Source organism: Sitophilus oryzae, unplaced genomic scaffold (genome assembly GCF_002938485.1).
Source record: "Sitophilus oryzae breed Bouriz unplaced genomic scaffold, Soryzae_2.0 scaffold_1802_pilon_pilon, whole genome shotgun sequence".
Classification (NCBI taxonomy): Eukaryota; Metazoa; Arthropoda; class Insecta; order Coleoptera; family Curculionidae; genus Sitophilus; species Sitophilus oryzae.
Genome location: NW_022146505.1, coordinates 61292 through 89174, shown reverse-complemented (window position 1 = coordinate 89174; position 27883 = coordinate 61292). Strand labels below are relative to the sequence as shown.

The window sequence follows — 27883 nt, the reverse complement described above, 5'->3', positions numbered from 1 at the left end:
GGGCATATAAATGTCTAACACAATACATGTATTGAATGTACTTATTTTAACCAATGCATTGTTTTGTTTTTTTAATCTCACAAATAAGAAATGTTTTATAGTTTCTATTATAAAAAACAGTGATTATACAATTTATTTGCACCCCTTACACTGTTTTCTGTAAGGGGTGTAACCAGGAGTGTATTTCGTAACCTCTTACGATATAAGAGGGAAACAAAGTGTTTTATTACTTAATGCTTAGATTAAAATTTAATAATATATTTGTACATAAAATAAAATAGACTAGAAAGTCATTTAATTAATATTCACGTAATTACTAAATAATTACAAGATTTTTTTTTCTAATTATTTTAGTGTATTTTCAGTCACCTAATTATAAAGGAGAGATATCCGACCATTGCATTATTTTACTCACAAATAAATGTTTTATGGTTTTTATTATAAAACAAGGATTAATTTATTATACACCCCTTAACCCAAACACTCCAAGGAGGATATTTCGTGACCCCTTATTTGAAGTGGACAAGCTTTATTAGTCAATGTTTTATTTACCCAGCGTCGTTAATAAAAATCTAATGTAATTTTTCACAGAAATGATCTGACATAAAAAGCAAATTTTATCTAAAAACTTTTTAATTATCTACAAGGAGCAAACCGCTGACAAATGTCTGTATACTAATGCCAAAGTAATGCCAAAAATACAAATTAAATGCCAAAATTTCTCATATAATGCCCCACTAATGCCAAGCTGATTCCAATATAATACCACTAATACCACGAATAATATGTAACACATTTGCTTAACGAATTAACCTGTAACAATAGTGGTAGGTACGTGCACAGATTTTTTCCTAGGTAACTTAAAAGTCGTTAAAAAGTCTAATTATATTTAAAGAAGATATAATTCCAACTAATTGCATTATAAGGCCGATAATGCACATGTAATACCATTAAAATTTTAGCGTTTTTAATTTGGGTAACATATTTCTTTAACGAATTAACCTGTAACAATAGTGGTAGGTATGCGCACATATTTTTTCGCTAGGTAACTTATTAAGTCGTTAAACAGGCCTATAAAAGCTATAACAACATAGGTAACTAATATTTATAATTTCATTCGAGTTTTAATCTCAAATAGCAAATGTTTTTACTGGTGTATTTCTGAAGTGTTCATTATTAAAAGTAGATATTCTTCAAGTTATGTGAAGTAATAAGTAATGTTTCCGGTGAGACCGCGTATATGTCACCGGATTCTGATTAGTATAAAGACTTTTTTCTATAGAAATAGTTTTTTCTATATTTTTCTTTCAAAATAAGATTAATTTCTTCTTATTCTTTTAAATATTACAGTGTTTCTTTTTCCTAAAATGTTATACTTAATTTTCGCTTAAAATTAAAAAATCACAAATGGAGGAAAATATACGTTATTGAATAAAGTTTATACAAATCACTTTACCATAACAAAAAAGTAAAAACATGCGGCGGAAGATGATTCAGGTAGCATTTCTCACATATTTATTTATTAAAATCGAGATTAAAAATAATAAACTTGCGTAACATGTTATACATGAGATAGAAAGTTTCAGAATCGATTAATATGGCAATACGCTACGCAGTCAACTTATTCCTATGCGCGGATGAGCGTCTTCAAGACTCTTCCTTCGGCCAGGGTCACGACGCCGTCGAAGAGGAATCGGCCTACGTTTGGCTAAACAGGCTGGACACGGAGTACGATATTGGCGAGTCTGACTATTTATAAAAATTTGCAAAGTAAAATATGTTGGAAAAATAATTAGTCCATACATATATAAAAGCTCAAAGGGTTTTTTTGTTGCATCCATCCCGCCGAAAGCGCTTTACCAATCTTGATGATTCTTTTTTTAAATGAAAGGTATATATGTGTAGATTTGTTATGAAGTATTTTTATAGTGCTTAATGGCTATTTCTTTGTGTAAAACGACTAAATACTAAAACATACCTGAAAACACCTACACACAATACCTCCAGAAATAAATTAGTTGTCATTGTCAGTGGTGTGTCAGTTAGATTATATATTACGTTTTTAGATATTTTAGAGTGAGTTGATGCCGCCAGCTTTAGATACATAAATATTAGCACAAAGGTTCGTTTAAACGACATTAGTGAATTAGCTACACAAAGCGATTTTAGGAAATTCATCCTCTTAGAGAGTAAAATTATCTCGGAACAGTTTGTTGTATGAAAATTCCTTACTATTTCGTCTAGAAGAATGAAATCCTACAAAAAGAATTAGAAGAAATTTTTGAAATTCATCAACCAAATGGGTAAAGTTAGTAAAAATTTATATAAAACTTGGTGACGTCTGGATTATACACATAAAAATTGGCACAAAGGTAAAGCGAATTTATGAAATTTATACCCTTAGGGAGTAAAATAGGGAATGAAAGTTTGCTGTACGAAAATGCAATACTATAACATTATAAACCAGACAGTATAAAATTTTATACAAGGGTTTATTTAGTGACATCATAAGGAAATATATCTTCCTCAATTATCCTTCAAAGAATAAAAAATAACCTATAAAGAGAGTATTAGTGCTCTTAATAAATAAAAAAAAGATGAAAAATAAAAAACATCTATATGTTCACTAGCTCTCTATAAAGAAGTAAAAAATCATTTAAATCAATGCATAAACGATTCGAGGTGTAACGCGAACGTAGTTGCGAGAAAAAGCTAGTAATTTATTAAATTATTTTATTTAACTCATTAATTTTCATTGAAAAGGAATTTTTGTAATTCGCCACTATATTAGTTAAAAACTAAGAAACTCATATCAAATTTAAGTTTTGCGATTTTGACTTATACTTTTTATAAAATCTGAACACATTTTAAAAGAAAAAAAGTTTTTGATAATATTTGTGTAGATTGACTACAAGTTGTATAACATAAATTTCTACGACCGGTCTACCTAGTAGTCTGCAGCATCGCCTTTGGTGCAAACGTGCCTGTTAATCTGTGACCGTGACGCACAGCAGCCAAGATAAACATAATAATGTTAACACTACTACTTTTTCAGTGAATCTTTAAATCAGTTGTTTTTTGTTAAGTTCGTTATTTAAACATATGTATGTAATACACTCATATATTAACACTAATCATATTTTTACGTTTTTATTCATCATTTTCAATGCCCCCCCGGTTGCATCTTTGTAAAGGACTGTGAATTTTTTGAATTCGCGAGCAACAATAACAAAAAATATCGAATTTCATTACAGGGCAAAAAATTATATTTAAATCAATATCTGGATATAATTTACTTATTACCCAAAAAAATAAAAACGGAGTCTATTACGCTGTACTTTCGGGTCACCAGGGATCGGGTAAAGCGGATGTGTGGCCGAAGGAAATATATATTATATTTCTGCCTAAATTTATTAATTATTATAAATCTGCCTAAGGCTTAGCCTGATCCTGTCGTGTTAAGCCACACCCAAAATTCCAAACACACGTGCTTTGATTAAGGCTTGATTAAGGCTTGCAGAGCTTCAGCATTTGCCGTAAAATGGCGAGCAATTTGTTACAAAACCATATAAATTATATATCACTGTAATCACAAAACTTCAATCTATTTCCGTGTTGTAACGAAATTTGAAATTATGTCTTTATTTTTGAGAAAATTTAGTCCAAATATAAGGAATATTTTGTTGATGTTTGACCATCAAAATCTTAACAACAAAGAAATTGTCTAAAACTATGCTATAATACGGATATAGTATAATCCTTTACCTTTAATTTCCTTCTTCATCTGTGTAAAAATACCTAGCCAGTTTTACATAAAACGTTAAATGCTGAACGCTTATTTTGCTACTCTTTTGGACTAGTGAAATGGACTCTTAATAAAATACTGATCGGTCATACTGATATCAACAACAACAAACCATGGACATTGCATCTGCTTGTAAACTGATCTCACCAAGGACCCCAGTAGGAAATATTCCAAAATTTCACATAAAAATAAAACAAAAATTTTATCAGTCCAAAGAAAAAAATATAGTGGAAAAATTCTGGCAATTTGGAATGACGCTGGTTATCTTTAAATAAATTGGATACAATAAGATATTAGATGAAGGACGTTTCCTAGCGGATTTGTTATATGAATTTTTAGAATTTTATTGTATTAGATAATAGAAACTAGGTAGTAGATACGTAGTCTAGGAAAGCAAACAGATTCGCAGTAATTTAGATATTTTGAATACTTTGAGTACTTGAAACATTTCAGTTTTTATTTGAGATACATGACTTGAGTTAATGAATATATCTAAATTACATTACAGATATGTTGCTATAAGATTTTACTTGAACTAGATATTTTTAAAGAATCTTTAAAGAAGATCTTTAAAATCTTTAAAGACGATATTTACAAAGAATCTATTTGTTTCTAGTTGCTTTGCAAAGTGCCTATTTAGAATTAGGCGTATTAAACATTGATCATTTTTTAATCTGCCTGACCACTATGGTATTTTTTAAAATGACAGAAAGCAGGTAGTTTTTTGCAGAAATGTACAGAAAATTTCATCATTATTTAATAAGCCTAATTCATATTAGGCACTTTGCAGAACAACTGAAAATAGATAGGTTCTTTTTAAAAAAAACCTTCTTTTGTTTAAAATACCGACGGACGCGACGTATTATAAATTATAACTATATTCATATTAGGCACTTTGTAAAGCAACTATTAGGCATTGTACTACTATTAGGCATGTAGAGCATCTATTAGGCATATTATAACTTATAATATGCCTAGTCCTTTAGAACAAAAACCGTATTATTTTATACTCCTGCCACATATACCGGATGTGTCTCAAATGTGGCTCACCCCTATAACTTTTTAATTTTTCCAGATAAAAAAACGAGATTTGGTATGTTAGTATACGGCATAAATTAGGATTGATTGACGTATTCAATTGTTTTCGGTCACTTCCTGTTTCACCGGAAATGACTGCAACTTTTGATTTTCAAATGGCACCCTCTGTATTATTTTACTTTATTCGATAGAAAATAACACTTTGAATAGAATCACATGTCATATGTCAACTTTTGACATTTTCGCATATGGGTTATTTGACATTATAACATGCGGTTCATAATGAAAATTTAACTCGAAATATACCAAGTGTGTGGTATAAAATTATTCGCAAAAAAATGCTTATTCTAAATATGCTAATGAGCCACCATCGTTCCATTTGAAAAAATTGAGATATGATTAAAAATACGATTTGAGCTTGTTTTAGCCGGTCAGAACAAGACACTAAAAACATCAGAAGATCAAATCTATTTTTTCAAGACTACTTGATGAAAAATTAGTGTTCTCTTCCATAGCTTTGGAACTCTAAATTGAATTTTAAAATACAATTTTTTATTAAGCGAGAATGTCAAAAGTTGACATATGATATGTCATTCTATTCAAAATGTCATTTTTTATCGAATAACGTAAAAAAATACCGAGGGTGCCATTTAAAAATCAAAAGTTGCAGTCATTTCCAGTGAAACAGAAAGTGACAAAAAACAATTGAATATACCAATCAATCCTAATTTATGTCAGATACTAACACACCAAATCTCGTTTTTTTATCTGAACAAATAAAAATGTTATAGGGGTGAGCCACTTTTGAGACGCACCCGGTATACTATAATAATCCATTTTATTTCAGAAATCTTCTTCAAATCATACCAATAAAACCAATACTTAAGAATCAAAATATATATCCCTTTTATTTTGCCGTAGTAAAAAGAACATAATACATTTTTATTTTATTATATGGTTTTAGTATTTCATTTAATGGATTATTATTACAGAATATCTCCCTTCTGAAGTATAAAAATCACTTATCATTTATGCTGATTACTCTTGTACCATAGTCTGGATTCTGGTGGCAATTACTATACCAAAAGTATCAATAAAAGAACATTTATTTGAAAGTCATAAGATTTCACACAAGTGGGTGTAATGAAACAACACAAATAAATGGCTTCAATCTTATTAAAATCCCAGAAATATCTTCTATAAAGATACATTACATTTACACGAGAATGTTAACTGGCTAGAACTAATTATAATTATGAGAGAATAAAATAGATTAAATGTTAGATATATACTTTGTTGCTTGATTAGTTTTTTAAACTAACATTTAAAGTAATCTAACATGTACTAAAAATTAATCATTAGAATGGACTATGGACGCTAAAAATTACAATGTTTTGATATTTTAATTAACAAAATTGCCTATATTTTATTTTTATTGTTAAATTTTTAACGACAAAAATAAATAGCTGCAAAGTTACACAGAAAAAATAGCTATTTAATTTAGTGTATCTATAAAAAAATTATAACTTTTGTGTTACCCAAATTTATAACTTGTTACCTGCTTTCCGTAAGTATATTCTGTGCTTATGTGCTTAATTGCGCCATCTAGCGGTACTCCTTATTAACTAAATGACTCTACTTTTAAACAGAGTTCCAGAATATACCGAAGATTTATTATTATAATCTTCGAATATAAAATTTTGACATAAATAATTATTGTTTTTGTACAGGAAAATATGGGGTATTTTTATTAAAGCGTGATCATTTTTTAATCTGCCTGGTCTCGATTCTCGATTTGGCATTTTGTAAAATGACTGAAAACAGGCAGGCTTTTTGCAAAAGTGTACAGAAAATATCGTCATTGTTTAATATGCCTAATTCTGATTAGGGTTTTTGCAAAGTGACTGAAAATAGATAGGCTTTTTGTAAACATTTCTTCTTTTGTGTAAAAATCCGGCGTTTTAAAATATGCCCAGTATTTTTGGAAAAAGCTGGATTATCCTATACGCCTGCGATATATGATATACTCTGCAAAGTTTTACTGGCAATAATATTTGTTAAGAGATAGCATCAGAGAATAAATAATAAAAGCTTATTTTTTTAGTTTACTTGCTATAAAATATATTATTGATTTCTATATTAAATAAAACATACATTGGTTATACAAAAATTATAATTTATATTTTTGAATAATTTATAAAACATTTAGATTTATTAAAATACAACCATTAGACATATTATTTAGTAATAAATATCAATAAAATATATTACATGATAAAATTGATGATGATTGGTAGATTGATTAATGTGGATTGATGAAACCTTGGTAAATGTTAGAAACAATGAAACAATATACATATACCAATATTCCATTATTTATGTAGCTTAGAAAATAATTCTGTTTAATTTTACCAGGACCAACAAAATTTTTATATTTTCGCCTTCACCATTTCGTCATGAAATGAATTTTCATTAATGAAGTATGAAGTTTGCTAAAACCCAGGCAAACATTAGAAACAATGAAACAATACAGGGTGCTACAAATTCGAGGTACGAGCATTGGTATCCCGGTAACCGTAATAGATACGAACATGGTTAAATTGGGGCAAAGTTGCGCTTTAGGATGTTTACCAAGATGCAATCAAACATTTTTTAAAAATGTCAAGGATTGCTGAGTTTTTTGGAAAAAACGGATTTTTTTGGAAATCATTTTTATTTTTTCCTGGCGTTACTTTTTAGGAAATCAAAAAACTAATTGCACATTCTCATTGCTACTTTATTAGGGCTATCTGATAGTATTTTTAGAATTTCAAATTAGCTGATAATTTGTGAAATACAGTGGCCCACTTAATTTTTTTAAATACGGACCTGCATTTTTTATTTCAGATTTTGAAAGAACTCGGTCTCCTGAGTACAATGATATGCCATACTTAATATTTTTTTTTTGTTTCGGACATTTGAACATAATTTATTTAAACTAATTTCAAGTCCGGCTCTGTTTTTTTTAAAGATTTAGTCTATTCATCGTTACAATATTGATAAGCTTTCAAACTTAACAATGACGTGGGGTAAAACATTGAATACGGAAAATCAAATGCAATATCTATAACTAAAGGGGCATTACTTGGCGTCATTAGTAAAAGTGAAATCAATACATTTCAACATTTACAATAAAGAGTAAAAAATGCATTCGGAACTATAATAAGAAGTGATGTTCAAAGAGCTATAAATAAGATTGAACAAAAAATAAATTTGGGCATCAGGTAGGATGGTAACCCTTTCGAACATGTAGAGCATTTATATAGAAACTAGTTTATAGAAGTTGATTTATTTATAATAACTACGATTAATATTATGAATATTATTAGATGGTACACTGAGATTCCAAATTCACAATAAAAAAGTTAAAAATAATATCTTTAAATTGCTGACCTGGGACCTGGATATTATTTATTTGAATCTTTGAATTGGCTCGATTTTTCTAATTCAATGTTAATTAGCGCTGATCAATATTGTTGCGATGAATATAATCAGATTAAATAATTTAAAAAACCAGAGACGTACTTGAAATTATTTTAAATAATAATTAATAATTATAGTTTTGTTGTTGTTAAGGTAGCTAAAACAAAAAAAAAGTATCAAGTGTGGCATATCATTATACTCAGGAGACCGAGTTCTTTCAAAACTTCAAATAAAAAATGCAGGTCCGTATTTAAAAAAAATAAGTTGGCCTCTGTATCTCACAAATTATCAGCTAATTTAAAAATCTAAAAGTACTATCAGATAGCCCTAATAAAGTGGCTACGAGAACGTGTAATTAGTTTTTTGATTTTGTAAAAAGTAACGACAGGAAAAAATAAAATTGATTTTCCAAAAAATCCGTTTTTTCCAAAAAAACTCAGCAATCCTTGAAATTTTTAAAACTATTTTGATGGCATTTTGGTGAACATCTCATGGCGCAACTTTGCCCTATCTTCGTATCTATTACGGTTTCCGAGATACTAATGCTCGTACCTCGAATTTGTAGCACCCTGTATGCATATTCCAATTTTCAATTATTTATGTAGTATCACTGAGAAAATAATTCTATTTAATTTTACCAGCACAAAAAAAAATATTTTCGCCTTCACCATTTCGTCATGAAATTAATTTTCTATAGACAGAAGTAGTCTATTTTAAAAATATTCGGTCGGTTTTTAAGGTCGCGTTGATTAACCCCCCTCTCACACATTCTACATTTTACAACACTTTTCATAAGAAGAGTCGAAATCTCTAAAGCAAAACAAAACATGTCTATGACAAAAAGTATATAATGGGCTCTTTCACTATATTTTGGAATTAGCATAATTCAATAAAGCAATTAATTCTAGAATTTTCTGCTATCTCACTTTCGAAAAATTTAAAGTCGTTCTTAAGAAAATAAATAAAAACAAAGAAGTCCAGAATAAAAATCCCCACTTTATTTTTAATACGTCACACCTGGCATGTTGAAAAGCGGCAACACGGCCGGGCCACCATGCTGACCCACCACCACCTCCACACAAGGCCATTCAACCTTTTCCAATATGGCGGAGATAGAAGTGCTTTATTTGGCTCGTATTTTAAAACCTGTTTATTTCCAAATAGACATTTTTCACACAAATGTCGGGTTAAATTACATAATATTTCACTATTTTTTTTAATATACAGGGAGTCTAAAGCTCTCCACATAAGTATGGAATTTTTTGTATTATTACTTTTATGAAAACATCAGTTAGTTACTTCTTATAAAAAGATCGGCTTTCTCAGAAAATAGGTAAGTAGTGTACTAGTGTGTAAATATTCAAACTTAAGGTAGCATATATAGGGTGTTCAAAATCATCGGAAAAAGAAATAACCAGAAATATATGACAGAAAATAGCAATATAAACTAAATATTCAATTGCAAACACTTACCTATCATAGTTTAGAATTTACTGCACGTTTGATAAATATATACTATATATAGACAGTTCTTCAATAAAATATTGGATATTCTGAACAAGATGGATTTAATAATAAATTCTGACGTATGTGAGGGGTAATTGTGACCTAAAAAAAGACTTACATCCAGGCCATCTATATTTTCAAATGTGAATGTTGTCAATATCTTGTGAGGAAAGTGCAAGCAGTAGCCATAACTACATCCTCACTAGGGTAACAGAGGCTTTGGCCTTTGGCCTTTTTGAGGCATATTTAATGCACTTCTTACCCGAGAACTACTAGTAGGAGTAAAATTATCTCTTTTAATAGCTGTCAACCATTTTTTACGAAGCTCGTCATTTTTGGGGAATATAAAAGCAGAAGCCTTGGGACCCCCTCTATAACTCTCGTGACAATTTCGAACAGAGCATGTAAAAGGTATGCTACAATAAAATGTTAATACCTACCCTTTAATACCTATCTTTTGATTATTGTAAGTAACCATTATAAAGCAGGTACTATGCAGACTGGCGTTGAAGGCTTTTTACTCATTTGGGTGTAATATCTTGATAAATACTTCTAGTTCTTACCTTGAAATAATTAATAATAGAGGGGTACGACAAGCACAAAAGTTTGAATTTCCCTATGTGGAATGTCTGGTTTGGATTTTTATTACACTGTTATTTTATCACAATTTTCTGATCATACCATGCACTGAACACTAAGAACTAAACAAACGTGTTGCAGAAGCACAACAAACTAGAGATAATTAATTATTTCTGGTATGCAATCGGAACGAGAACTACTACCGGATTTTCAGTTCAAAGGTAAACAATTTAATAATGCGCTGCCTTCGCCGCCATATTAGCCTTGCCCATATCATGTTGATTGACCTTGAGTTGAGGTGGTGCTGGTCAAATCAAATCGCAATGTTGCCAGTTGTTGAGTGGCGCACGAGCACGGTTCTGCAATATGATTGGGCGTATTTTTCATACGTCATCAATTGGCGCTTTAAAATTATTTCAAATTAAAGCAATTTTGAGGGCCTATAAAAAAATTATTCCATGTCATGGAACTATTTTTTTTGGATAAATATACTGAAAATAGTCTTCTATTTCAGATTTTGTCCTTGAATTGGGTATTTTATTTTTTGTGAAAGAGCCCATTATATATTTTTTTCACATCATAATTAATATTTCTAATAAATTTACATTTTTGTATTAAATAGTTACTGATTCAAGTTAACTTACTAAGTAAACATCATAAACGCGTATAATTGATATCCAATTTCCCCGAATGATATTTTTATGTCTCCACAGAGATGCACTTAATAATGATTTATTTTTCAACTAACAAGCTGATATTGAGGGAGCTTCAAATTTTTATTCCTCTAATTTATGGTTCATATAAGAAGTCACCTAAAGTGCAAAAATATTAGTGATAAAAGTGTTCAATATAAGTTTATAAACAATAAACAAATATATAAAAGAATATTGAAATTGGTTTGGTTTGGAGAGACATACTATTCATACAAAAATATAAAATGGTAAAATAAATAATTAATAATTAGTAATATTTTATTGTTAATGCTATATTTCCAAACTGTGAATGTATAAAAAATTTAAATTTGAAAAAAAAATGAATATATGTCCTGTTCCTCCATCTGCCTGTTATTTTGTGTTCAGTATTTTTTACTTAATAACCATGGCACGCTAGTGCGATTGATTAAATTCAGAATACAATAATACGATTGAAAAAAAACGATGTTAGAGTTTGGAATGGAAATAAAGATCGCTGTTATTTTATATGTAAAATTACATAAGTAATGTCGTCAATGGTCATTTCCAAGTCAAAATGCCGCCGTTATTTTTGGATGACAATTTAGTAAATGGGTACTTTATTGAGAATTAAGCTGTTCTTTTTAAAATATTCATATAAAAATAAGTTTTACTAATATAGACGAGGAGAACAGTAAGGACATTAGAATTAGAGGTAGAGAGAACTGTTATTCCTAGAAAATTTCAGAATTTCTGTTATTTCTAAAAATAACAACTTAAGAGAGAAAATTCTGATTTACCAACGTAATTTGGTCTTCTAATGGCTAAGAAAAAACTGAGAAAAAGCAAAGCTCACCGCTCGAGTGCCGAGCGGTGTCAGTATAAACGTACACTAACAGCGTTTTCAGATGGAGCGGAGCGTCCGCGACGGAGCGTCCGCAACTTCGAGCAAGTACCATGAGTTTATATGAATAAATTCACAGGAGGGCATATGCTCCGTCCGACGGAGTTCGTCCAACGGTTATCTTGAAAAAAACACGACGGACGGTCCGTCGCATGTGAAAGCGCTGTTAGCTTTGAGAAAAATTCGTAGATACAACAATACCGATATCAATACACAAGCGGTCGTTATCAACGCACTGTTATCAAATCGCAAGCAGGCGCTATCAAAGTGCTCTGTTATTTTCAGACTTGTTATTCTTTTGGAAATGCCAACTATTGTATATATTATTATCACCAACGTTATTATATTATAATTAATAAAACCTGTTATATATTTTTCTAAATGAATAACTGTTGCAATTTCTAAATGACAGATTTAAAATAATATAACGTTTAATAATAACCCATTTCTAATGTGTTAAATCCTGTTTCTATTGCAAACCTAACGAATCTTCGCGGTGAAGCAATTATTAATTTCAAAGCCCTTTTATTTTCAAAACTGTTATGTCATTGCCATAACAACTGTTATGAGCTTAGTAGACTTCAATTTTCTGTTGCTGCACTTCAGATTTCACATTCATACCTGTTATTTTCCGAAAGCAACAACCGTTGAGAATTGTTATTTCAAAGTAACAGTTTTAACATACCATACCGTTAAATAATAATCCGTTTCTTGTGTGTTCAGGAAAAGAAAAATTTAGAAAATATTCGAATATTTTAAACTCCGTGTTGGATAAGATGAACCTGAAGACTCAATAACCTGATAATTCTTTTCAATGACCGGAATTAAGAATCCATTTCACTAGTCCGAAAAAGTAGCAAAATAAGCGTTCGGCATTGAACGTTTTATGTAAAACTGGCTAGGTATTTTTGCACAAATGAAGAAAGAAATTAAGGATAAAGAATTATACTATATCCGTATTGTAGCACATTTTTAGACAACTTCTTTATTTTTAAGATTTTGAAGGTTAAACATCAACAAAATAATCCTTATGTTTGGACTAAATTTTCTCGAAAATAAAGACATAGATTACAGTTGAGGGTTGGAACCTTTGGTGTTACACAGCAAAATAAAAACACTAAATCACCACAATACACCAAAACACTTTTACTTTTACACTGGCCGCGCGTGTCGCTAACCATGTTAGCATCATCAGCAGATGATTATAAACTAAAGTACAATCTACAAGTTGAGCGTTTATATACTCGCTCAGTGGGCACCGAGTGGGCGTGGTAAAATCTAGCCAACCGAGTCAAAGCCAACTGAGCGTAACAGTTACAGGGTTGCCACAAGCTACACAATTGTGTATTTTGCTACACATTTTCTTCCATGATTGCACAGCTACACCACAATCGGCTGTGCTACACATTTTGAGAATTTACATATTTCTTATAAAAAATAATACCAGAACAGTAAATTAGCTGACAAAAGCTGTTTTTTTTTTGCTTTTAAGTTATCTAAGTTACATTAAAAGAGGCCACAACTGAACTTTAAATTTTGAACTGACAAATATCATTTTCCGTCATCAGTGTTCAGGTGTTCAGTAAAATGTCAGAGTATGAACTGGGTCATGAATCAAGGACCGTCTATTGGTCGAGTCAAAAACGGTAAATAGACAGGACTGTTTAATTCCTTAAATAATACATAACACGTACTTTGGCCAAATTTCACTGCCTCAATTACGTCACTGTAGTTCAGTCACACTTCTACTCGTTGGCATACGTGAATAATATTCAATTTCTATTTCACTTCCTCTCATATCAGCAAGGACTGCAGTTTCTATGGACAAATTTGGCCGATTAAACAGTCCTGAATTGTTTACAGTTTTTATTCAGACTTTTTTAACCGGTCTAATTTGTCCATAAAATCGTTAGTTTCGCGACATGAATTTTGACGTCATGGCAATATTTGCTGGCATGAGAGGAAATGAAATGGGAAATGAATATATTGACGTATACAAACGAGCGGAAGTGAGACTCCATTCGTTTTACCACCATGTTTAAAAATTTGGTGAACGTACGTCTTTTTCTTAGTCTTTTTGGATAGTTTACTATTATTGGTCATGGGTGGCTACACAATGCTACACATTTTTATGGTCAAGTTCTGCACAATCAAAAATTTTCTTGTGGCAACCCTGAACAGTTAGATTTCCGCCACTAGAGTAGTAGGAACAAAGAACTTGAAGGAATTGGACCGTTGACTCTGTTCATACTATCTTTACATTTATTAATTCTGATGCTTTCATATGCATCTAATTGCCTGTAATTTGAGACTTGTTTAATTAATTTTAAATTATTAAGATCTATACAAAGTTCATTATCAACAATATGTTCGGCAACGCAAGATTTATCCGGTCTACCATATCTTATCTGAGCTAAATGTTCTTTAAATCTAGTTAATATTGATCTTCTAGTTTGCCCAACATATTTCTGATTACAATCTTACAAGAAATTTCATAAATACCCGACCTTTCCAGTGGAGGTGTTTTATCCTTTGTATTGCCTAATAATTGTTGTAATTTATTATTAGCACTATACACAAGTTTATAATTGACATTCTTAAAAATTACTTTTAGACCACAGGATAACTCTCTATCAAACGGTATCGAAAAATATTTAGACGTATCTTCCTCCACTTGAAAAGTCGAATTTTCAGGAAATCATTAAGCTATACCTACGTTTTCTAATTAATTTATCAACTAGTGAAGGAGAATATCCATTACACTCAGCTACATTCCTAATGTAATCTCTTTCTATTTCATTTCTTTCGTTGGAAAGTGGGAAACTAAGTAATCTATGAACTAAGAAATTTAAACTAGCCATTTTATGTTCAACACTATGATGTGATTCATTAGGAATATATCAGCGTGTGGTATTTTTCCTATAGATATCAAATTCCACGCAATTATTAGTATTTCTAATAACTAATACATCTAGAAATGGTAATCTGTCGTTGTTCTCAATTTCATGCGTAAATTTAATGGAAGGAAAACGATTATTTAACTTAGAAATAAAATTATCTATGGTGTCTCAATGTGTGTCAAAAACAACAAAAATATCATCCACATACCTAACCCATACTCTTGGAAAATACTTAAACTGATTCTTAGCTTCCACTTCAAACCTGCTCATGAATAAATTAGCCAAAAATGGAGACAATGGATTACCCATTGCTGTACCTTCCCGCTGTTCAAAAAAGTTGTTATTAAATTGAAAACAGTTTTGTTTCATACATAACGATGTAAGCTCAATATATTCAATCACAGTTTTGTTGTCGAGACCATTTGCGTTCAGTAATTCCTTCAAATAGCCTAAAGTATGTGGAATTGGAGCACTTGGGAACAACGAAGATACATCAAAGGAGACCAAAATTTCACCTTCATGCAATGTTATATCTTTAATTTTGTTAATGAATTCAATATTATATTAAATTCTTTAATTCACTATTAAAGACATAACTTAAAATTCGGTTACTATACGGAAATAGATTGAAGCTTTGTGATTACAGTGATATATAACTTATATGGTTTTGTATCAAATTGCTCGCTATTTTATGGCAAATGCTGAAGCTCTGCAAACCTTAATCAAGCTTTAATCAAAGCACGTGTGTTTGGAATTTTGGGTCTGTCTTAACACGACAAGATCGGGCTAAGCCTTAGGCAGATTTCTGAAATATAATATATATTTCCTTCGGCCACACACCCGCTTTACCCGACCCCTGAGAGCGACCCGAAAGTACGGCGTAATGGACTCTTAATAGAAATGTTCTCATCAAGGAACTATCATTTCTGTTACAAGATTCTGTTAATTTCCTCGACCTAAAGCCGAATAACCCTTCCTTAGATGTGTTTGAACTCTACCTCGAAATCCAAGCCCTCAAAAGCCGGATTTCCGGCCTCAGTCCCTATATTAGGTCGCAGCGTCGGATGCGGGGGCGCGTCCCTTATAAAACAGATGGTGGCGTCGCGACGCGGACAGACGCCCTCTGCACCAGGGTACGTGTTGCATCAGGCAGCAGCAACAGTTTGCGCACATCGTCGATATATACTACACAATTCTTCCGTTTTTTTTTCGGGCAATAGTTTTGAGAGATGGGCAACCTGGGGCTGTTGAACGTGACGCTGTGCTTTTTATTAGTGGCGTGCAGTCAGGTAAGTCGGTGGATTTGAGAGGGGATAGAAAAATAGGTCGAAATGTTCTGTTGATTCTAGAGTTTTTAGTAATTGCATGTTTATAAGTTAGGTTAGTTTAAGAAAGATAAACGAAGTTTTAATTTGATTAGAAGAATATTAATAGAAATAAATAGTTGTAAAAAAATTAAAAGAAAAAATATATTGTTATATACAAAACTACTTTTAGACATAGAGAATATATTAAGAATTTTATTATACAAAGGGTTCTGCAACAGCGTGTCGAATATCTATTGTTAATATATTAAAAAACTTAAGGATTTCGTACGGGAACGTACAGGGTGTCTCAAAAAAGTGTTAGTTTGCGAGGGTGGATTTTTATAAATGGAACACCCTGTATAGTATTGCAATTTCGGGTTCCTTTCTGATCTACTTAAATAATCTTTTAATCGGTTCTTATTAAATCTGTCTCGATAGTTTCAGAGAAATAAATTACTATACAGGGTCCGGTAATAGTGAGTCGGGCATCTGTAGTTCCTAGAATAAAAAACTTGAGAATTTTGTTTAAGAGCGAACCTAAAGTATATGCCAGGATGTATTTCAAGAAAATATTTTAACTTCTATAGGATGGCTCAAAAAAGTGTGAGTGGACCTTGATGATTTTTTTTAAATGGAATACCCTGTATATTATTGCATTTCCTTTCAGATCACTTTACATAACCCTAAGATATGAATAAATATATTTTGATAGTTTCAGAGATATTAAAAAATAAATAAAAAATATGTATTTTTCAGCTCTTCTTAAAAAAAATATTAAAAATACAAGAACTGTCCTGAAATCAAAACTATATTAGGTATTTACTTTGGATGGTCTGTATTTACTTTGCTATAAATATGAAAATCGTAAATTATACAAAATGTTCAAAATTCTGCGCCAAACTTTCTAAAATATAAAATAATTTTTCCTCGTTTTTTTAAATGGAACACCCTGTATATTATTTTTTCAATAGACGGAGACTTAAAAAATGAACATTTTTTGTATTTAAAGTATTTCAAAATTTTTAACAGTTTCGCAGATATTTGCGGTTTTATATTTCATATGGCATTTTCCTCAGTAAATTTTTATCAAAGCCACCCAATGATTTTTCTCTCATATTTTACCATTGAAAGCACCATATGAAATAATACTGCGCGTATCTGCGAAACCGTTCAAAATTTTGAAATACTCTAAATACAAAAAATGTTCATTTTTTAACTCTCCATCTAATAAAAAAATAATATACAGGGTGTTCCATTTAAAATAACAAAGAAAAATTATTTTATATTTTAGAAAGTTTGGCGTAGAATATTGAACATCCTGTATGATATACGATTACTATATTTATAACAATGTAAGAACAGACTATCTAAAGTAAATACCTAATATGTTTTGATTTCAGAACAGTTCTTGTATTTTTAATAATTTTTTTAAGAATGGCTGAAAAATAAATATTTTTTATTTATTTTTTAATATCTCTGAAACTATCGAAATATATTTATTCATATCTTAGGGTTATGTAAAGTGATCTGAAAGGAAGCCAAAAATGCAATTATATACAGGGTGTTCCATTTAAAAAAAAAGTAATAAAAAAATAAAGTAAGTATAAAGTTAATATCGGACCATCGTATCAACGGATAACGGACGCATGAAAATCAAGCTTAAGTTTATGAAGTTTTTCGTCAAAATAATTGGACAATTATTAAATTTTCAGCTAAAAAGCGCAATCTTGATAATATTATAAGTAGTAGAATAAATTTAGAGAAATGAAAAAAAAACTGGTGGTTCTCAAAATTAAGAAAAAAAATTTGTTTTTTTAATTTTCAAAGTAAAATAACTCGACTTTTTTAGACTTGTAAAAAAGGGCAAATATATTTTTATCGAGATCTACCAGCTCTGAAAATATTTGCAGTTACTTAAAACTCACCCCACCAAAAAAAAAGAAAAAAATGGTGCCCTGTGGCGTAGAGGTACAGCTCTACACCACTCATCTATCAATCTAGAGGGTGTGGTTTCGAATCCTGTAGCAGGCATTTCGTTAGCCGACTATTTTTAATAAAAATAGTTTGGGTACCTAGGTTGACTCAGCCTTGAAATGAGTACTTAGGAACCACAATCCTTAGGTAATAATAGGCGGTTGAAGCGTAGAACTACATTACCTTCTTTGTATACCGAGTGGCTCTAGCTCTATGGGCTCTAGCATGTCAAGCTGTACCTTGCTTACTCCCAAGGCGCTAAACACTATGTACAGGAGCTATTATTATTATCTACTGCTTTCGATTAAACCAACAAAGTTAAGTTTTATCAAATATGTATTCACTATAAATTTAAAAATAAAATATTTTTATGGTATATTCTATATCGTTTCCCTTAATTGTCAAATTGAAAAATAAAATTTTTAAACTTTTATTTTATCAAAAATAAACTCGTACAGTTTCAAATATTAATTAATGAAAGTAATTTCTAGCTAAATTTACACCTCGGTTGAAATATTAGCAATAATCTGATTATAGTATACTCTAAGGTCATTTGTTGCCAATTATTTTTATCAGAATTAACTTTTTAAAATAAAACAAAAAAAAAATAACACACGATTTCAAATACTAATTACTGAAAGTGATTTTACAAAGCTAGCTATATTTACAACTGGCTTGATATATTGTTAGCTTTTAACAGGATTGCTACCTAAATATAGGTATCGGGAAGTTAAATCAATTAAAAGCGCTGCAGGATTTGGATTCTCAATTTGTATTTCGCGTAATCTTCTGTGAGGTAACGAATGTTACTGCACGAACGTTTTATTTGAATTCGGTTGTAAATTTATTACTATATAGTTTCGTTTAAAAAAAATACCTTAAAACACCGGAAACATAGACATATTATACTGTGCGCTGGGTCTATACTTAATTTTCTCTCCATTTTTCTCCACTTTTTCCAACGCATCTGCTTCCATGCGTCGTACATCGTTCCGTCACTCCAATCATGTTCAATATGATCATTTTTAAAATAAACCAATACTGGTTAAAAACAACAAACAGTCTGCATATGACGGATTTATACAGGGTATCCCAGGCTGAGCGTGCATTAGAAGTTTCTAGAGAACTACGATATCTAGATCGGAGATTTTTTGCACATAATTGTTTTACAACGAGATCTATCAATTAAAAATATTTTCAATATGGCGGCACTTCCAAAAATACCGGGAGTTGACAGCAACTTTCTTATTTTAAATGGGTGCCCCTATATTTTATTACATACTTAAATATTCTGTAAAATTTGATGAATTTTTATATCAAACACTCTATACCTAATATTAACCGTTTTTGAGAAAAAAATATTTAACCATTTTTGGACGAAGAAAACTGCCTGTGCAAAATATGTGTATAGTCTAAATGTTAAATTTAGTGATTACCACAGCCACTGTGCCATAAAGAAAAGACATGTAGATATCTATTTCATAAATTAAATTGTTCGAATGTCACATAATAATGGCCGCAGCTGTCATGGAATTGAACGATTAAAAAATTATCATAAATCATTTCTTTTAAATGCAAACCCTTTTTTTATTTCACTAATGAAAAGGCTTTGCATCAATTCGTTACTTTTTGACTTTACATGTTCCTATACTTAAAATAAATCGTTATTGAGTTATTTAAGATTTAGTTTTAAAGAGAATATTTTTCTTGATTTTAACGAGTAGTCTATGACTTTAAACGTCAAGTGATGTAAAACAATATATCTAGCCATGTCATATTGTGACACTTTGTTCAAAAAGCAGTATGTTATCGACTATCATTTCCAAGTCAACTTTGGTAATCATACGGTATATTATTAATAATTAATATCAACTATTAGATATCACTAAAGAGCAAAAATGCGAGATATATTTGTCTATATTTGTCACTAATGTCAAAGGAAGCTAGATAAAACCAAGAAAAACATACGTTTTCAAACTAAATGTTAAATAACTTAAAAACGATTTATTTTAGGTATAGGAACATGTATAGTTAAAAAGTAACGAATTGAAAAACCTTTTCACTAGTGAAATAAAAAAAGTGGGTTCCCATTTGAAAAAAATGATTTATGATAATTTTTTAATCGCTCAATTCCATGATAGCTACCGCCATTATTATATGACATTTGTGTGTGTGGGAACAATTGAATTATTTAAATAGATAGCTACATGTCTTCTCTTTATGCCACAGTAGCTGTTGTAATTACTAAATTTGACTTTCAGGCTATACAAATTTTTTTGACAGGTAGTTTTTTAGTCCAAAAATTTTAAATATTTTTTTTCCTCAAAAACGGCTAATGTTAGGTATAGAGTGTTTAACATCAATATTCATAGGATTTTACAGAGAATTTAGGTATGTAATAAAAAATGGGGGCATCTGTTTAAAATAAGAAAGTTGCTGTAAACTTCCGGTATTTCCGGAAGTGCCGCCATACTGAAACTATTTTTAATTGATAGATCTCGTTGTAAAACAATGATGTGCAAAAAATCTCCGATCTAAATATTGTGGTTCTCTAGAAATTTTTAATGTACGCTCAGCCTGGGACACCCTGTATATTAAACCAATCCATAGTTAACCTAAAAAATATTAGAAATTTTTTTAATGAAATAAATGGATTAGTATGGAGTGGTATGGACGTCATCTGCCTTTTTTCTGTCATTGTCTATTAAAATCTTACCTGAGTCGTAAAACAGTGTATCGCTAGTTATCTAAATGCAGATTTTTGCCAAACGGACAAAACCACTACAAAACAGAGACTCTAAAGTTTCCAAAATAAGGAATTTTGGATATCTTAGCTCACCAGCTACACAGACTTTGTCAACAACGAAATGTCTTGTCGTCAGACGGAAAGATCAAAGTGTTTCTGTGCTCTTGTAAACATACTTTGCTTGGTGAAAACGACACTCAACTATCCAGAGGGCTTTAATATCGGTATTTCATCCGTGAATCTAATCAATTGCAACAATAATTAATAAGCCATCTCTTCAGGATGGCTGGACAGACTTGTTTAGTTTAATTTTTTAAACTATTCATTTGAAAAGTGCTTTTTTTTTAAGAATAAGCATGTTAAAGTTCTTCGATAAATTGAACATTTTGAGGAAAAATATAAATTTGCAATAAAACTTAAGAATATAATTCTTTCTTCGTGTTCTTTCGATATTTCCCTGAAATTATTTTTCTATTAAAACGAGATATATAAAAAAGTCACATTTTCCATTATACAAACATCATTATTTCGGTATTTACTCTTGATCATAACTGAAGGTAAAAAACAACCAATTTGATTCTTTTTCTTACTTATTATACTGTCACAATGGAAACAAGTAAATTGAATATTTTCAATTGAAAAAAAAAGAATGGAAAAGCTGAATAAGAATCCAGAAAAAATCTAGCTTAAGCTAAAATGAAATTGATTTTTTTTTCATTTTTGTATTGTTTTTCCGGTCTGTATTGTTATATTATCGTGTTCAGTGTCTTGAATGCCGTTAGTTGTGTCTTTAACAATCGACAATAGCTTTAGCTGCATACATTTAAAGTTTTTCATTAAATGAAGTAAACTTTGTTTTATTTTAAATTCTTTAAATTTAATAAAATAATAATTGCATGAAAGTTTCATTTTTATTATTTCAAATATTCTGTGCTTATACTAATTAAAAGGTTTCTTAGTATACTATGAATAAGAAAATTCAACTTTCCTTATTAATTAATTGAAATGCTGCTCCTTAATTCTCGGAACTTCTTACCCCTTCTTTTTAGTCTGATTAAAAAACTTCATAACATGGTAAAAGTGTAATTAGAACTGCCATTTATGCAAATTTATTCGTAAATACTCCTTAAAAATAAGTAAGAGCTTCTTTTTCATGTTGCTTTCAAAGACCTGCTTTATAGAAAATTGTTTTTTTTTATAATTTATTTTTAATTTGAATATGGGAGAAATGGTAAACATTTTTAAAATAATTTTTCTGTTTTATCTTTATTAAAACAGAAAATTAATTACTTTTAAAAATAATTTTAATTTAATTCTGTTCTAACTAGTTCTATTTTGCTGCTAGTTAGTTGTTTACATTTATTTTTTTAAGTAATAATATAATATATAATTGATGTAAACACTGAAGCTGTTTTTTTTCAATAGGTAAATAATAATGTAAAAAATTGAGGACTTTTTGTAAATGAAAAAATATGAATAAAACATTATTTTGAAATTTACTGACAACCAATATTGCAAGTATTTAATGTCTGACATTTAATGTTACTATATAGAAACAAAGCCGCTTTAGACGAGGAAACTAAATTACACACAGCCTATCTGTCACTCAATTTCTAATTAGCAACAATGAAGTTTCATTACTTAATAGATAGACAATATGTGCCACAAACAAGCATGGGATGACAGAAATTGGGGAAATTATTCAAATAATTTCTGATCGTATTATTTTGAAAAAAAATATAAAAATATTGTTAACTAATTAGAATAAGATTAGATTATTTTCATAAACCACCTATGGAATGGAATATATTAATATAACAGGAATATTGAAGGAATTAAGGTTCCGAAAATAACAACACTAAAAATTATTATAAAAAACACTCTAAAAATGATGAAAAACTATTCTCCAAACTTGTTACTTTTTCTAGTAGAATTTTCTAGAAATATTTGGGAAAAATAAATTTGTTGTTACAAAAAACTTGTTTATAAGTAATTTTGAGACGTGTCATTGACTGACATTTTTAACATGTAATATCATCTGCAAATAGCATAATAGCCGCATAACATTTTTATAAATATGTAAAGTACATAAAAAAACATAAAAAAAATATTCTTCAGGAGATAGCAAACTTTATATCAGCAAAAATGAAATTGCAACTTACAATCCACTTTAGGGTTTATTTTTTCAGTGATTTCATTTTGATTAATTTTTCACTGATTTCTTTTTCGACTGTATTTTTACACCTGAATGTTCATGATTTTATTATATTTGCTTTTCCTTATTAAAACTGTAATAAATTTAGTGGAATTTATTAAATATGTATATGCCCAAAAATATATATTTATTAAATTATCGAGATAAACAATAGTTAAATAAACATTAGAAAATTAATTTTATTCGCTAAACCTATTTAACTAATTTTTTTATTAGCAAATTAATTGTATTTAGCAGCTGTCGACATTGTCGAGTTGCAACGGAGAATTTAATATTTAATGTTAACATAAATATTAGTTTATTTTGATATTTTAAATTAATTTGACTCTATAATTAATTTACTAAAATATTCATGCATAAAATTAAATTTCCCAATAATATTTCGGAAGTAATGTAATAAAATCCTCAATTTTATGAAAACAATTAACTATGGATACTGTATGTGGGGGTAATCTTATTTTAATCTAATTTGCTATAAAATAACATAGCTAGAACATTTTTATATTCCTCCTTCACAGCTTAAAACAAATAAAGTATAATATATATAAAAAAAAGTTCGGAGTACCAACAAATTTCTTACAGTGTGTAAAAGCCTCCATAACAACAAGTCAAGAGTGTCACTATCTTGGATCACTGAGCGATCCCTTCCTAACCAATACAGAAGTTAGGCAGGGATGTGTCTTAGCGCCTCTCCTATTCAACATATTCATGGCAGCGCTCTCCATTATAGTGGACATCAAAATGCAGGAGAGAGGATTGGGCATTAGATATAGATACGACACGACGGCGGTCTGTTCAACATAAAAAGACTCAGGGCAAAAACACGTACAAAATTCATCACAGAACTTCAATACGCTGATGAGTGCTCTCTAGTTGCAAAAACGTTTCAAGAAATGTTGAACACATATACCTGGGCATACGAGGCTTTGGGCCTTAAGCTAAATATTGACAAAACCAAAATCATGTTCAATCCCCCGGAAGATCACAACAATGCTATAAAAATCGGAGAAGAACTACTGAAATATGTTACGGAATTCAATTACCTCGGCAGTTTGATTTCGGAAAAGGTCAATATTGACTTTGAAATTCAGCACAGGATTAGCAGCGCCTCAAGAGCATTCTGGAAGTTAAAAGACAGGATTTTCTACAATCATGATTTGAGTATAAAAACAAAACTTGCAGTATACCGAGCAATTATAATCCCCACCATGTTATATGGGAGCGATACCTGGGTGCCGTACCGCCGACACATAAACGCATTAAACATGTTGTTATCAAAGACACCTTAGACAACTCTTAAGAATCCGATTGTTCCATTGTCTCAAACGTATCGGTCCTTGAAAAAGCTAACTGCGAGAGTATTGGAGTCATGATTACAAAATCGCGCTTAAGATGGGCTGGTCACGTATGCAGAATGCAAGAAAACCGCATACCAAAATCTCTGCTTTACGGTAAGCTTTTAGACGGTAAGAGGAGGCCGGGTGGACAACTCAAAAGGTACAATGACATTTTCCACAAAAACCTAAAGGAGGTTAATATGCAGAATGAGTGTATTGTCGCTTTTTCCATTATTATGTATGTTAGTACCTAGGTATGTGAATTCAGTACATGATTTTATTTTGTTTCCGTTTTCCATTTCTAGGTCTTGTCCTTTGTTGCCCACGCATAAATATTCTGTCTTTTTAAAATTTATTTGTAGACCCCATCTATCAAACTCCTCATTTAATTTTCTAAACATGTACTCAATGTCATCTACATCTCGGGCCAGTATTACTTGATCGTCGGCGTAGTGAATGGTATATGGTTCTATTTTCGAGTGCCCATTCCACTACATTTTCGTCTCCATTGTTCCAATGCTGCATCCAAGTAAATATTGAATAAAATCGGAGATAGACCACATCCTTGTCGGAGGCCCTTACTTATATTAAATGATGTTGTGAGTTCGGCTCCAATTTTAACTCGTGCTAGCGGGTTTTTGTAGATTTCCTTTATTGCTTTTATTAGGGTAATATTTATTGGTGACCGGTCGAGTACGTGAAAAAGTTGTTTTATTGGGATAGAGTCATACGCTTTGGTTAGGTCTACAAAAATCATGTGTATCTCTTCACCTATAGCTAACACTTTCTCACTTAGTTGCGTTATGCAGAATTATTAATTAAATAATTACTATATCATCATCATCATCATCATTCTCAGCTTATTCAGCCATTTTAAATTATGGTATAGCCTTCCTCATATGTTTAGATACTCTTTTTGTACTTGAGCCCATTGTTGTCTATTGTTGGCTATGCGGACCCAAGTTATCCGTGCTAATTTTCTAATATCACGGTCCCATCTCAGGTTTGGTCTACCTCTAGGTCTCTTAATTCCTCGTGGGTACCATGCTGTAATTTTTGTGGTCCATCTGTCCGTCCTTCTTGCCAGGTGTCCTGCCCATTGCCACTTGAGGGATTTGATTCTGTGAATGACATCTATTATCTGGGTCTTTTATCGTATCCATGCTACTCTTTTACGGTCTTTCTTGGTTATTGCCAACAAATTTCGTTCCAAATAGTAACAAAACTTACTATTTATTCTAAATAAAAATCAAATGTTGTTTGATTAGGTTCTTCTTCCTTTTTTGTTGCAAACTTCTTATTTGAAAATATTTAACCAATTTTGATTCTTTCTTTTAACATTTCTATTATTATTATGGACCACGTTAAAAAGTTTTTGAATGGAAACATAAAATTAGCAAAGTTTCTCGGAAAATATGAAAATTCCCAAAAACTGTACTTTTTTCGATTCAATTTTTGTTATGAATGCAAGACCGTAATTCGAAATTCCAACGGTAGATACACGACTGATTCGTTTTTTTTATTTATAGCTACGTTATGCAGCTGGGATGGAAATAACACAATAGAGTTTTTTTCAAATCGAAGATCACATTTGTGGAATAATCAGGAAAATCCTATACCTATTCAAAAAAAGAAACATTTCACCAGAGTGTGGTTTAAATAGACTGTTCTAAATATACTTAAATTTAGCCGTTTTGAATATATTTTTCTTTATTCGTAATAACAATAGCGTCTGTATACTAAGATGGGCATTTCTGGCATTGGGTGCCGATTTTCTTGTGAACGAAGAGTACGGTCAACACACTTTGAAAAATAAGATATACTCTAATACGTACTGAATAAAGACAGAAGACCAAGTATTTTCCCAAGCGTATGAAATCTAGCGTCGGATTAAGTGGTTATGCAATAAATACTTGGCATTTTTGCTCTCTCCGACTTACTAGATTGCCATAGCGATTCACTCCTATACATGTAAACGCCAGAATGGCATAGCGTTTAACGCATTGGAAAAGGTACAACTTGCCCTGCTAGAGCCTGCTAACGCTGTTAAAACCTTCCTGTATACAAGGAAGGTAATATGGCTAGGACTACGCTTCAACCGCCTATTGTTACCTCAGAATTGTGAATCCCAAGTACCAACCTAGGTACCCAAACTATTTTCATTTTATTAAAAATACTCAGCTGATAAACTACCGGCTGGAAGATTCAAACTCAGAACCTTTAGATCGGTAGACGAAAGATGTCTCGCCACCGGGCACTTTTTATTTATTTCCGAATTTTACCAAACGCTACAAGTAATTTTTTAAATAATTTCAAACGTTCATGTAAAAAGATTTAAAAGTAATAACTTGTATGTAATTATATATCGAGAAACTCTGATTACGCAAGTTTGATGTACGCAACTTTTTTGTCTAGGCGTTAAAATGACTTTTTTATATTGTCCTTTGATATTGTCAATCACGTCGCAAAAATTAATACCTTTGTGACCCTTGAAAAAAAAATGATTTACAAGGAAAGAGCCACTAAGCAGGTGTTTTCTGCTTATATTGTAACTCATTTTACAAAAAAAGATAGTTTTTAATTTTCTGATTCAGCAGTGTTTTTAAGAAAACTTGCCATAATGGAATAAATATTACTTAGAACACATCACACAATAGGCATCACCGAATGCCTATAATGTTACGTCAACTAATTACGTCTTTTTTTCTTTTATCGCAAACGAAAATTGATTTTGTTGGTATAGCGTGATACTGACATTAATATCTGTACAGAATAGGTTCGTGTCGATGATAAATTATGCCGTGCAGTTGATGGGGCTTACAATCGAATTACATCGAGAAACCATTTCTAAAAGGCAAGTTCATTAGGACGCTTCGTCTGGCGATATTTTAAATTTATGGATTTATAACGATAAACGACAATATGTTTTCAGTTTTGCAAATTTGGAACAAACATTTAATAAATAATCCAAAAAAAAATTTAAAAAAACTCTACCTACAACAACTGAAAAAAACCTTTGAGACTAATAAAGGAAGGTAATAAAAAAGCAACTAAGAAGAAATGCAACTAAAAGTGGCAACTAAAAAAACTAAAGAAGGCATTAACGGACTACAATCAGCTAAAGGGGGCTAACAATATGTATAATGAACTGTTATACAAGATAAAAAAAACGCTTATACCAGATGGAGTCGAAGCAAAGAAGATGAACATTTAAATAAAAATATAAGTCAAAGACTAAAATTAGCTAAAAAGGTCTAAAATATGAATTCTGAACTATGATACAAGATAAATAGATCGCTTATGACAGGCGGAGTTAAAGTAGGGTTGCCAACTTTCAAAATAAAGATAGGGGACCCCTCGCCTAAATGTCTAAAATTTTCAACAGTTGTGTCAATGGTATGCGATTGATGCTCTTTCTTACTTTCTTAACAATATTTAT

General features: G+C 30.6%; 1 protein-coding gene across 1 annotated transcript in view; it reads left to right on the top strand.

The window, feature by feature from the left end:
- The first annotated feature begins 15971 nt into the window (after positions 1–15971).
- LOC115883049 overlaps positions 15972–27883 on the top strand; it is a 49524-nt gene continuing 37612 nt past the window's right edge. Inside the window, exon 1 of the mRNA XM_030901324.1 lies at positions 15972–16154. Coding sequence (XP_030757184.1) covers positions 16095–16154 — 60 coding nt within the window. The 5' untranslated portion in view covers positions 15972–16094. The remainder of the gene's footprint in view (positions 16155–27883) is intronic.